This window comes from Tursiops truncatus, chromosome 15 (genome assembly GCF_011762595.2).
Source record: "Tursiops truncatus isolate mTurTru1 chromosome 15, mTurTru1.mat.Y, whole genome shotgun sequence".
NCBI lineage: Eukaryota > Metazoa > Chordata > Mammalia > Artiodactyla > Delphinidae > Tursiops > Tursiops truncatus.
Window position 1 is genome coordinate 16,067,673 of NC_047048.1, and position 13,393 is coordinate 16,081,065.

General features: G+C 51.5%; 1 protein-coding gene and 1 long non-coding RNA gene across 5 annotated transcripts; one reads left to right on the forward strand and one right to left on the reverse strand.

Moving 5' to 3' along the window:
- Positions 1-5,342: 5,342 nt before the first annotated feature.
- Positions 5,343-9,451, reverse strand: CDIPT (CDP-diacylglycerol--inositol 3-phosphatidyltransferase). Of its 3 annotated transcripts, XM_073792132.1 has the most exons (7): positions 9,437-9,451; positions 8,689-9,063; positions 8,455-8,589; positions 7,618-7,771; positions 7,095-7,176; positions 6,435-6,516; positions 5,343-6,315 (listed from the first exon to the last, which is right to left on the reverse strand). In XM_073792132.1, the coding sequence occupies exons 2-7, from the start codon at positions 8,729-8,731 to the stop codon at positions 6,170-6,172; spliced, it is 642 nt and encodes a 213-aa protein (XP_073648233.1). In that variant the 5' UTR covers positions 8,732-9,063; positions 9,437-9,451; the 3' UTR covers positions 5,343-6,169. The 3 variants fall into 3 exon arrangements, with proteins under 3 accessions (XP_073648233.1, XP_033695652.1, XP_033695653.1); XM_033839761.2 differs by lacking the exon at positions 9,437-9,451 and having other exon boundaries at positions 8,689-9,133; XM_033839762.2 differs by lacking the exons at positions 8,689-9,063; positions 9,437-9,451 and having other exon boundaries at positions 7,618-7,785; positions 8,455-8,590.
- On the forward strand, positions 9,435-11,999 carry LOC117308080 (uncharacterized). 2 transcript variants are annotated; one of them, XR_012326056.1, is made up of 3 exons: positions 9,435-9,468; positions 10,066-10,265; positions 10,571-11,999. It is a non-coding gene; the product is annotated as an uncharacterized lncRNA (long non-coding RNA). The 2 variants fall into 2 exon arrangements; XR_004522049.2 differs by lacking the exon at positions 9,435-9,468 and adding an exon at positions 9,479-9,716.
- The last annotated feature ends 1,394 nt before the right edge of the window (positions 12,000-13,393 follow it).

Below are 13,393 nucleotides of genomic sequence, written 5' to 3' on the forward strand. Positions count from 1 at the left end.
GCTCCCGTGGCCATCCTTTGACCTTGTCATTACTAATAACCACGGCACCTCTGAAATCAACTCCTGCCGCCTCATCCTCGCCTTCCAACAAATCTTCCTCCGACTCCAGGCTTCAGTGACCTTGTTCTCAACCACTTTCTCAACGTTGAACCCCACACCTCTTTCCTTTCAATCTTGCCCAGCTTAGATTTTGTCGTCTGTTGTGTAATTCACTCACTCTCAGTCAAAACCTCCCTCAGAAAAGGGAACCCTCCTACGCTGTTGGTGGGAATGTAAGTTGGTGAAGCCACTATGGAAAACAGTTTGGAGGTTCCTCAGAAACTAAAAACAGAATTAACCTATGGTCCAGCAATCCCACTCCTGGGCATATATCCAGACAAAACTATAATTCAAAAAGCTACATGCACCCCTATGTCCCTAGCAGCGCTATGCACAATAGCCAAGACATGGAAGCAACCTGAATGTCCACTGACAGATGATTGGATAAAAAGGTGTGGTCCGTACATACAATGGAATACTACTCAGCTATAAAAAAGAGTGAAATGCCATTTGCAGCAACATGGATGCAACTAGAGATTATCATAAGTGAAGTCAGAAAGAGAAAGACAAATACCATACGATATCACTTATATGTGGAATCTAAAATAGGACACAAATGAACCTATGAAACAGAAACAGACTCATGGACACAGAACAGACTTGTGGTTGCCAAGGGGGAGGGGGTTGGGGAGGGATGGTGTGTGAGGTTGGGGGTAGCAGATGTAAGCTTTTATATACAGGATGTATTAACAAGGTCCTGCTGTTTAGCACAGAGAACTATATTCAATATCCTATGATAAACCATAATGGAGAAGAATTTTTAAAGAATGCATATATATGTATAACTGAATCGCTTTGCTGTACAGCAGAAATTAACATCATATTGATTCAGAGCTGCCCGTGAAGCACAAGCCACAGGGGAGGACTCAGCTGCAGGGAACAGCAGCGCAGCTCTGGGGGCCACGGAAGAAGTGCAGAAACCAGACTTCACGGACTACACAGTTGTGCCTAGATCTGCCCCTACATGGAGCAGCCAGGAATAATTTGAAGACCACATAAGGGCTGAGTTTTGAGTGGTGGCAGATCCCCGCTGACATCCCACTGAGGATGTTTGATTGTCCCCCTGTATTCCAAACCAGATGTCTTTGGATGGCAATCTCCTTTCGCTCACCCTGCGGTGGCCAGAGCGGAAGCTGGATTAGATGTAGGTGGGCAATAGGGTAAAGGTTTAAAAAATTATATCCCATGACTGATTGCCTAAGATTATGTATGAGGAGTGATCATAAGTAATGAGAGCTAAAAAAATTAAAATGAATCAACTATACTTCAATTAAAAAAAAACCTCCCTCACTCCTCGCCTCTTCCCCACCTCACGATGCTCAGTGGAAAAAGCCCCATCCCGACTTGAACCAGCTACTGCCCCCTCCACCCTCCCTGACCAGCTGCGTGTTCCTGGAGGAAGAACACCCCACCTACTGACTGATCTCATTTGAAACTCACGGCAACGAATCTTGAGAGACCTAACGGCTTCTGACTCTGCTTGTCTAGCTTGCGTGAGATCCCCTTCAGAACAGCTGTTCACACCCCCTCTCCTCTCCACCTCCCACACCCCTGCCCACTTTCTCTCACCTCTTTGAGAAAATAGAAGCACATGGGGCAGGAAGGCCCTTTCCAGCACCACATGTAACAAACGACCCCATCTGGACTCTGTCCTCCCTCCTCTTCCCACTGAGGTCGTGTCCCGCTGACCCCAGCTCGCCCCCTTTTCCTCAGGTCCTCAGGGTCCACTCCTCCGTCCCCACCTCCTTTCTCTCCTGCACCGTCTGCTTCTCCCTGTCTCCTGGATCGGTGTTGCCGGTATATGAACATGCTCTGCTCCCTCCCGTGGAGAACCACCTCTCTCAGCCCTACATTCCCTCCAGCTGCCACATGTCCTCCCTCACAGCCGAAGTCCTCAGCTTCCCTGCCTCACCTCTCATTATCTCCTCAAACCACTCCAATTAGCTTGTCTCCACCCCTTGCTTCATGGAAATGGCTCTGTTCGGCATCACCAGTGATGTCCTTGTTGCTAAACCCAGCAGTTAGGTCCTCTCGTTCAGCCTCTCCCATCATTCAGCACAGTTGGCCACCCCAGGCTCCCATGACCTAGCCTGCTGCACTTTTCTATCCACCTCCCTGGCTGTGTCTCAGTCTCCTTGGCCAGCTCTACTTTCTCTGCTCAGCCGCTAAATATGAATCACTCTGAGCCTTGTTTTTTTTCGGCCATGCCGGGAGGCTTGTGAGGTCTTAGTTCCTTGACCAAGGATTGAACTCAGGCCCTCAGCAGTGAAAGCGCGGAGTCCTAACCACTGGACTGCCGGGGAATTCCCAGAGCCTTGTTCTCTTACTCAGCTACATTCTTGGCCAGTCTCATGGCTTTATATTCAAAAATCCATTTCTCCACCCCTGATGTCACCCCTGAGCTCTAAGCTCATTTCCAATTGATGACTTGATGTCTCCACATAGATCTCCAATGGTCATTGGGCTTGGCCACATATATGACCTATTCAGGCCAATGAAATCTAAGACGGACTGACATCACCATACTTTTTCCTTGTCCATGTTAACCAGCAATATTCAAATATTGGCCTGGGTCCCAGAGAAAAATGTCCAAGCAGAGCCACAGTTGACCTGCAATAGACATGCAGCAGGAGGGAGAAATGTTTGCTGTATTAAGTGAGATTTGGCGGGGGAGCAGAGGGGGGGTGTTACCACAGCATAATCTAGCCTATCCTGACTACATGTACCTCATAAAGTTGTGAAATCCAATAAGGTAATAGAAGCTTTTTGCATGAAGACAGGTTTTCACTGTCTCCCCAGCACTTATTGTATAGTGGGGGAGACAAGACATACCTCTGTGGTTGGAAAACAGGCCTTGCTGGAAATATAGTGGAGTTCCAGCTCACACCGGAGCCCAATTCTCAGTCAGTCCCTTGGTACCAAATTTATCCTTGAAGTTCCCTTAAATTGCCCATTAAATACAGAATGGTGTGACCTGTGCTGAAGATCAACACAGCCTGTTTTCCTCCAGCACTGGAGCAAATGGCTTTTCTTTGGTTGAATACCAAATAAATTGATTTGTTGAAGTACGCCTTGTACAAGAAAAGTTTGTCTTTAAACAGCAAAACCACACTCTATATGGTAAGACACTGCCTACCAAATCTATCTGCTCTTCCTCCTAGTCCCACAACTAATCTCTTTCCCAACCTCCCCTGCATGTAGATGTGGCCACGTGACTTGAGTTGCAGCCAATGCAATGGGAGTGGCAGTAGCACGTGCCAATTCCTTGCCTTCCCATCAACCAGCCTCGTGCAGTCCTCCAGGTGCACCTCTGCCTGCATGAGATGAAGGCAAGCAGGGTGCTCTTGGAAGCTGTGTGTTGAAAATCACAGAACCGTAAGTCGGGAGGAGCCTGAGTCCCTGAATCTCTGCTTCAGGAGCTCCCAGTCAGAAGCTCCTGATTAGGCCTTAACATGAGTTAAAAATAATCTATCTTGGGACTTCCCTGGTGGCGCAGTGGTTAAGAATTTGCCTGGCAATGCAGGGGACACGGGTTTGAGCCCTGGTCCCGGAAGATCCCACATGCCGTGGAGCAACTAAGCCCGTGTGCCACAACTACTGAGTTTGCGCTCTACAGCCCACAAGCCACAACTACTGAGCCCGCGCACCTAGAGCCTGTGCTCTGCAACAAGAGAAGCCACCGCAATGAGAAACCCGCGCACTGCAACGAAGAGTAGCACACACCCCCTCCCCCCCCCCCCGCTCGCTGCAACTAGAGAAAAAGCCCACGTGCAGTAAAATAAATAAATTTTTAAAAAAAGATATTGTTACGCCAAGGCTGCACTATTGTCTCTTGACATCTCCTCCCTTGTTTCCCCTTCTGATTAGCAACTGTTTGAACCTGCCCTTTGGAACTCAGGCAAGGTCACGGAGGCTGAATGAAGGCTATTCCCTACAAACAAGAAACAGGAGACACGAAAGGATTTGTACCTGGGAGCCCCACAGGGTCCTGCTGGGTTTCATTAGCGGACCAGCAAATATAAAAAATGAATTTTAAAATACAGAATACGTGTAGACGTGAAGAATTTATTTAGACACTGAATCAGTGAGTAGCAGTGGTTGCCTCTGGGGAGAACTGGGAGCTTAAAGTGGCAGACTTGTCATCCTTCTGTAATGTGTGCAATTTACTATTTTTACATGTGAATAACTTACCTATTATTTTGAAAGATTCCTTCAGCGCCTCCATGTGGCCCTCAGGGTGAAATCCAAAAGCCCTCCTGGGTTCCTCGGACTGCTGCAGGCTTCCACCCCACCTCTCTTCAGCTCTCCAGCCACCAACCCCCAGTGCTCCGCGTTCCAGCAAATCAATCCGCTCCCATTTGGCAACTGCTCAGGGCGCTCTCTGGCCTCCCAGCTCCCTCAGCTGAGAACCAATGCTCTCCTCTGCATTAACCCTTCCCGCCCCAATTCCTATTACCAGTTTTCTACTTAAGACACCCAAAGCACTACAGCACATTCTAACCCTATCCCCCAACAAGCACCTCCCTAACTGCATCATCTCCTTCCTGGCTATCCTGTGGCCTCCTTTCCACTGAATCCCCTGGGCCTAGAGCAGTTGAGGCTCAATACACATCTTTTTTTTTTCTTTGGCAGTGGCACACGGCTTGTGGGATTTGAGTTCCCTGACCAGGGATCAAACCTGTGCCCCCTGCAGCGCAAGCGTGGAGCCCTAACCAATGCACTGCCAGGGAAGTCCCTCAATACACATCAGCCCTCTCAGACATGAGGCCCTCTTGGCTAAACTATTACAAGGATAAAATAAGTACTATCTGCAAAGAAGCCCCAGCACAGGGTCTGGCATATGGTAGGCTCAATGCAGTCTTAAAAAGAAAGCTGATGCCAGACAGCTTTCTGCTCAGATAGCAGGGATAGCTGTCAGGGACAGATGCCTGGAACAGTGTCTCCTATGCTAAGTACCCAAAAAAATGTTTAAGAGGGAACAGTGATTCTCAGTGTAACTGGGAAGAAGAATCAATCAGCTGGAGTTTATTAAAACTTCAGACTTCTGGGGCCATCCCTAGAATTTCCAACTCTGAAAGTCTGGCACAGGGTCCAAGAAGCTGAATTTTCAAGAAATATCCCACAAGTGGTCTAAGGACCACATTCTGAGAAACCAACCGATCTATTTGTGAGTATTTAAGCCGCTACGATATGTCAGGTCAAGGTTAATCTTCTTTGTAGGGATAGAGAAAGAACAAGAAGAGTCTGTGCCCTCATGGAGTTTATATTTTAGTGAGGGTAGAAAATATCAGGTACACAAGTAAAGGTAGACAGCCAGTGACGGTGTCGTAAAGAAAATAAAGCAGGTGGGCGGAGGACATAGAATGCGCTTGGGTGGCAGGGAGGGGATCTCTCTGAGGTCACTGAGGAATGACAGGAAGGAGCCAGCCAGTAAACTACTGCGGCAAAAGTATCCAGATGGATCCTCATTTTCCCCCAAGCTCCCCTCGACCCAGGCCCTGGTCCAAGACTATCTCAAAGGAAACCAAGTCCAGAACAGCGATGCTCCCGCCTTTATAATCAAGGCTTTCGGAGCCAGGACAGAGATTGCAATGGGGATCTCGACAGCACCTTCTCTCTGGGCCATGGAACCCACAGGCTTCCTCTATCTAGCCAGGAGCAGAGGTCTGAACCCCTGCCTTTTGGGAAACCTGGCCCCTGCCCCACCTCCCTCACTCAAGTGTCCCTAAGGTCTCAGCCAAGCCAGATCCCAGGGCTGAGCCAGCAGGGGTGACTATGCCCGATCCTCACACAGCTCTCTTCGGGCCCCGGGAGCACTGCCCGTGTGGGCGGGGCCTCCTGAGCATCCTTCCTGATTTGAAGTCCAGGTCCCTGGAGATCACAGGGGTGGGACTGGTCCCCAGGATTACGGAGAACATGACATCACCAAAGAGGCTGGTCCCCTTCCCAGCAGGCTGGACAACACATTGGGAAGACATGTGCCTGGGACCTCCTAGGAGGGACAGGGGTGCCGCGTGGCACAGTGAGACTCCCAGGGCAGGTGGGTAGCCAGGGGCTGGAGGTTCCAGGATCACTTCTTCTTGGCACGATCTGCTGCGTCCAGGGCAGCCATGTTGCGGGCGGCTGTGATCAGGTGGATGACGCTGATGAGGGACTTGAGCAAGGCAATAGGGGCTGTGATCCAGAGGCCCATTCGGAAAAGACCTACAGAGCCAACTGTGGGAAGGGAGCAGGGGCGATACAGAGAAAACAGGATGCGGGTGAGGGAGGGGCCTTTGACTCCCCAGGCAGGCCCGACCCCCTCCCACCCTCCTGCCCAGCCCCACATCTCCTACCTAAAGGTCCCTCGGAGAAATTGAACAGGTAGAGGAGGCAGTAGAAGAGCTCATTTCCAGCACACAGGGTAAACAGAGCGGGCTGCACAGACAGCAAAAAGGCTGCTTAAGCAAGAGGGTAGGGTAGTGCCCCCGATCCCCCAACTAAGGGCCGGGGGGCCAGGAACTGTACTGGAGAAAGAGGGGTGCAGGGCGGTACAGGTAGGATGTGGGTGGGCATAGGGGGAACAGGGCAGATCAGGGAACCTGCCCAAGGCCCTTCACCCTCCCCTTCCGCAGGAGCTGTGGGCAGCACTCACCACAAGGTTACGAACCAACAGGAAGATATTTTTACCGGGCTGCCCCCTTGAAGCCCTGGGCCTTACCTGGAGGTGTTCCACCCTCGAGGCTCCAGTGTAAAGACTACACTCCTTCTCACAGCCTAAGGCCTTTTGAGAGCTGGTTCTGCACACCTCCCTGGCTTCTTCCTCCCTCCCTCTCCCCTCAAGCCACTCAGTTCCTTCTCCCTGGGCGCACCTGGGCCTCAGGCCCACTTGCTTTCTCCAGCAATTCACAGGGCTCAGCCCAGGAGCCCTTGCCACCAATCCCACCCTGGGCCCAGGGCTCAGCCCAGGACTTGCCCGTAAGCTAAGTGAATAGGGAGGGGCAGCAAATGCTCACTCTGGAGGTGTAGTAGATGCGAAGCACTGGATTTCCAGACAGGTCGATCATCTTGTGACTTTCACTGCCTCGGACCACAGAACTTGGGGAGAAAGTAGGCGGAATCCATGAGCTTTCATTACTACGAATGCCCACCTAATCCACATTTCAACCCACGCAAAGTAGGTACTGGGATTGCCTCTGTTGAACAGAGGAGGGACTGGGGCACAGCTGAGGACCACTGTCTTGCCCGAAGTCACACTACCTAGCTGGGTAGCTGGGGGAAGAATCAGGATTCAAAAGCCTCATGCCCCTTCCCAAGGGATGTTAACTCTTTGGAATCCTCAGAAGGGTTTTAGGGATTACTTAATCCAACCGTAAAACAGGACTGACGCTAATTCAGAGAAGGTTTGCCCAGGGTCCTTCAACAAAGCAGAGCTAAAAAGGAGACGTCCCAAGAAGCCTGAAGACACCTCCCGTATGGTCTCACCCCTCCCCACTGTAGTGTCTTCTTCAACCGGTCAACAACCCCAGAATCACTGACCTGTGGAGGTGCAGCCAGTGGCTGGCAACATCCAAGCTCATGCTGAGCTGGAAAAGAAGGGTGGCGCGAGGGTACAGCAGGGCCAGGTTGACCAGCAGACACATCGTGGAGCACCGGTCTGTCAGCATGTCCAGCATGGCCCCAAATCGGGTTCCTGAAAAATGGCAACTATTTGGTGGATGGGGGCTGTAAGGGGGCAATGCATCTGTGACAGAGGCCATATTTAGTGTATCACTCTAATGCAGAGTCTAAGAGAGAAGAGGCCCACAATCCACTGCCTGGGGAGGAAAGCAGACTGCTATCGTTGGAGTATGAAGGTCAAAAGGCAAGGGTCACCATATCATAAAACAAGGAAGCATGGCAGTGTAGAGAAAACAGTGTAGAAGGGAGTGAGAAAGCTAGCATGGGAAGTCTTAGAGGTGGGTCTGAAGAACAGATTAAAAAAATTAATCATCTCTCCAGAAACCATCTCCCTTCCCTCTCCATCCTCCCTCTAAACATGCTTTCTGGAATCCTTATGGCTTGTGCCTGGCATACAGCAGATGCCCCCAAAACACCTGTTGAATGGATTTTTATTCAGAGAGGCCTCCAGCACTTGCACTGCCATGCTGGGTCTTGGTATCCCACACCCCTCGCTATCAATGAGTTCTTCTCCACAGCGAGCTTAAATCCCTTCTGCTACAAAATCAGGCCATTCTGTTCTGCTTTCTACAGAGATGGGAATGACAGAGCCCTCTGATTCCCGAGTACCCGCCTACCCCGAGGTCCTAAGGAAGCAGGAAAAGGGGGCAGAGAGTTGTTGGGTCTCAAGGCTGGCTGAGAAAAGGTGTCTGTCACCTTGATTAAGGGCTCGAGCAGCGTGTCCATCGAAAGCGTCCAGAAGTCCGCTGAGCAGGTAGAAGGAGGAGGCCGTGAGAGGGCAGCAGGGCATGAAGTAGAAAGAAATGATGGCGAAGACAATCCGGGCATAACCTTGGGATTGAGACGGCAGGGGGAGACAGGGCAGGATCAGGGAGCCTGCCCAAGGTCCCTAGCCCTCCCGTTCGGCCCGGAGCCGCGGGTAGCACTCACCGATGAGGTTAGGCACAAACAGGAAGATATTTTCGCCTGGCATCGCGGAGGTCCCCTGGCCGCCCTGGGCCTTATCTGGAGGTGCCAGCTCTCTCCCAGCTCCGGCGGAAGGCTCACCCTCCAGCCCGGCTCATCGGCCGCGCCCACTGCGCGCAGGTCCCCGCTGCCCCTGCCAGGTCCCAGATGTTAAAGCTCTTTGCCTGCCGTAGCATGGGCCGACACAGCTGTGCGTGGGGCACAGAGGGCGCGCACACCCAGCCCTTCCCCTGAGCAGACGCTGGCCTCCGCCTGCCCCGCCGGCTCTCCTGCCTCCAGCTGCGGCCCCTGCTCCTCCAGCTGTGCTTAGCTTCCGGAACCTACTCTTCAGGGTTCGTCCTTGCAAAATTGGAGAAAGGAAGAAGAGGCTTAAGAAATGGCTGCGTCCCCTTTAAGACCTGCCCTCTTCCTTTTCCTTTTCTTCCCTCCTCCCCTTTCCATCGGTTCGTACCAAAGTAAAGAGGGAGGAGAGGGGGCAAAGAACCATCAACGCTGAGCAAAGGAAGGAACTTAAAAGGAGAGGTCAAAAGAGAAGGAGGCCTAGGTAAATGTCTCTACTTTCCTTTCTGCGGAGGATATGACTCCTGAAGACAAAGATAAGGAAAAAACCTCCCGCCCTCCCGATTCTTTGCACCCCCGAGAGGCCAGGTTATTTGGCACAGCCCACACCTTTTCTTCCCCGCCCCCTCTCTCTGCCCCCATTTGCTCTCACAGGCTCCAGGCAAAAAGATGACAGCCAGAGAGGTTGGAGGGCGGCCTTGGGTGGGGCTGCTTCTCGCGTGCCCCTAGTGGTGGGAGGGTTAGGTGCCAGGCTCCACCTTGATCTTCCCAAGTTTCTCAAGGCCACTGGCGCGGGGGTCACTGCCCCCAAGGAGGGACCTAAAGAGGGTGGAGGAGAGGCCGGAGGAGCGAATGCGACAAGCTGGGAAAATGCCCTCCCAGCTTTGGTTCTAGAATCCCTACGGTGCTGCTGAACCTCCGCAGACGCCAAGGTTTTTATAGCAACGGGTAGCGGCGCCGCTCCCGGTTCCCCTCTTTCCAACCTTCCTCCCCAGCTCCCAAGTCCCCCGTCCCCGGGCCCATAAAAGGGCTCCTTATAGACCTCCCCGTCTCCCCTCCTGCCGAGTAGCCCAAGATTTCGACCCATCTGCCAGGTCGGGGGCGGCAAGTGGTCTGCCTTGTCTTGGGAAAGGTCTTGGGTGGGAAGAAGGGAAGAGAGGCCCCTGCTGGGCGAAATGAGGGCGGCGGGAGGCGGGTGTTGTGGGAGTCCCACCTCCTCCCTCCCCCAGGAAGACTTAAGGCAACGATTTCTTTTCTTTTTTTTTTTTTTCTTTTTTTCAGAGAGAGAACTGACACAGTTCTTCAAGGCCGCGGGGAATGGTGATGTGTTGGGTTTGGGAGAAGTGGGCTGGTTTCTCAGCCTAACCTGAGCTTCCGCTGTCCCCAGGGGGATGGCATCCACTGCTACCAGGAATGTGGAGAAAAAGGGCGGCGGGCAATCCCAAGCCACAGACTCTGCAGCCTGCTTGGGTGGAGGTCCGGTGAGCATTGGAGAGGAGTTCTTGGGGTGGGGGTGAAGTGAAGTGGGGAGCTCCTAGGCTTAGGGCACTGAGACCGCCAGCCTGGAAACTCTAGCCTCAACCCTGAGCCCAGAGCCCCCAGCACTACGCCCCTGAGGTCCCCAAAGGCTGCCCTCCACTTCCAGGACCTTCCAGGCCAAATTGCAAGACCCAGCTGTCCAATACCAGACTCCTTAGACCCAGAGCCCCCAGCCTGGGAGCCTCCAGACCCAGGACTCCCATGTAGGAACTCCCAGGCTGAGCCCCTCTGACTTTCCCTTTTCCAGAAGGTTTCCCATTCTGAGGAATTCCTGACACAGATCAGCGCAGAACTCACTGACGAGGCCTTGTTTGTCGCTGCCTACCACATGAATCCTGTGCCCATCAAAGAAAAACAGACACAAGACCAAGGGACTCAGATATCCAAACACGGTGAACCCCACGCCAGGACCCTTCTGTCCAGAGACCCTCCGATACCACTAGTTCCAGTCCCTGCTTCCAGTTATGCCAGCCTCCTCATTCTTCCTGGGGCGTGGCAGGCACGCTCCCGCCTTTGGACAGATTGTGTGTGAGGGGCCCCTGGGAACTCCAGGTGGAAATGCTCTGTAGACAGTTGGGAATATGGCTTCAGAACTCAGTGGCAAGGTCTGGGCTGGTGATAGAGATCTGATCTAGGAGGAAGTTGGCAGTTGAAGGGTGTGCAGTTGCCCTGGTGGGGGGTGGGGTGGGGGGATGGAGGGTTGTGCAGAGTGAGAAAGACGAGGGGCGCTGAGGATGGAGCCTTGGAGAACCTCTCCAAGTAAGGGGTTGGCAGAGGAGGAGAGAGGGGTTCATGAAGATGGTAGAGAAGGAACTGACAGCAATGTTTATTTTATTTTTTTTAATGACTTTTTAAAGTTTATTTATTTTTGACTGTGTTGGGTCTTCGTTGCTGCACACGGGCTTTCTCTACTTGCGGCGAGCGGGGGCTACTCTTCGTTGTGGTGTGCGGACTTCTCATTTCAGTGGCTTCTCTTGTTGTGGAGCACGGGCTCTAGGTGCGCGGGCTTCAGTAGTTGTGGCACACTGACTCAGTAGTTGCGGCTCGCAGGCTCTAGAGCACAGGCTTAGTTGCTCCGCGGCATGTGGGATCTTCCCGGACCAGGCATCTAACCCGTGTCCCCTGCATTGGTAGGCGGTTTCTCAACCAGTGCACCACCAGGGAAGTCTCAGCAAATGTTTATTGAGTGTCTGTTATGAATAGGGAATGATGGGTAGATTTGTGGATGGATGGAAAGAGAATGGTGGGTGGATGGATAGATGGATAGGTGGGGAATGGTGGATGGATAAATAGATGGATGGGGGATAGGGGTTGGATGGATAGGTGAAGGATGGAAAGATAAAAAGACATGAACCTTGAATCTAAAGTCAAAAGACTCTTATTCTTTTCTAGGGAGCTCTGCCTAGCAACTTGACATCTGGAGGATGATCCCAACTCTGGTGCTGCTCTTGGCCTCTCGTGCCCTCTCCCCACTCTGTTCCTCTAGAACATGCACCAAAGCTCCTCTTTCACAACTCATTCAACAGTTTGGTTTTGGGGTGATTCCTGGTCATGAGCAACATCACCCATGAAGCCTCCAAAGGGTTCTGGAACCATCACACACCTCTCCACCCTCAGCTAGCAAGGACACCACCAGAAATCAAAAACTTTATTAAAGTGACAGAGATCCTTCCCTCCTCTCAGGCTGGGCAGTGCTCTCTGTGGGGTGATGTGGGAGGAGTGCCCCTCCCCCTTTTTGCCAGATATGTGGGCATATTATTTTATTTATTTATTTCCTATTCCTTTTTTTTAAATCATCTTTATTGGAGTATAATTGTTTTACAATATTCCTATTCCTTTTTTTTTTAACATCTATTGGAGTATAATTGCTTTACAATGGGGTGTTAAGTTTCTTGGGCATATTATTGGAATGGCTTTTTTTTCTTTTTGAGTGATTTTTCTTTTTTAATTTTTTTTTTTTTCACAGCACCACGTGGCATGTGGGATCTTACTTCCCAGACCAGGGATCAAACCGACACCCTCTGCAGTGGAAATGCAGAGTCTTAACCACTGGACCACCAGGGAATTCCCCTGGAATGGCTTTTTTTTTTTAAATTAATTAATTAATTTTTTTTATTTATCTACTTATGGCTGCGTTGGGGCTACTCTTCGTTGTGGTATGCAGGCTTCGCATTGCAGTGGCTTCTCTTGTTGTGGAGCACGGGCTCTAGGCGCACGGGCTCAGTAGTTGTGGCGCGCGGGCTCTAGAGCACAGGCTCAGTAGTTGTAGTGCACGGGCTTATTGCTCCACAGCATATGGGATCTTCCTGGACCAGGGCTCGAACCCGTGTCCCCTGCATTGGCAGGTGGATTCTTAACCACTGTGCCACCAGGGAAGCCCCTGGAATGGCTTTAATTCAGGCAGATATCAACCTATTCTCCATCAACCTGTTGGCAGAGATGAGTTCATGGGTCCAGATCCAGCCTCCCAGCCAAACTCCAGCACCTTAAGGTGCCTGTGGCATCTGAGAGGGTCCACCTTTGCTTCTGAGGAGCCCCTCCGGCCACCAGTGTCAGTGTTGAGGTCTCCCCTCCACGTTTTGGAGCCGCAAGGCTATGGAACATATCATGCCTGTTACTAACCAGAAGGCAGTGCAGTAGGCTTTGTGACGTTTGCATTTAAATCCCAGTCTGGCCACTTATTGGAGCCTCGTAAGGAAGTCAGTTCACATCTCCCAGCCTCTATTTCCTTATCTGAAAAATGGGAATAATTGTCCCTGTCTCACAAGGGCCTTGTGAGAGTTAAAAACATAATGCATACATGCTCATCACAATGCCTGGCACAGAATAAATGCCAAAAAAACTTAGGCTGTTATCAAGGTCGGTTTGCCTCGTGTTCTAAAATCCTATCCTCTTTTGAGTGTCCTAAAAATGTTTCATTATATTTAATTATAAAATTTTAATTAAGGAAAATTCAGTTGATTTGGAGAAAGACTTTAAGACAAACAGGCTGAGGCTTCCCTGGTGACACAGTGGTTAAGAATCCGCCTGCCAATGCAGGGGACACGGGTTCGAGCCCTGGTCTGGGAAG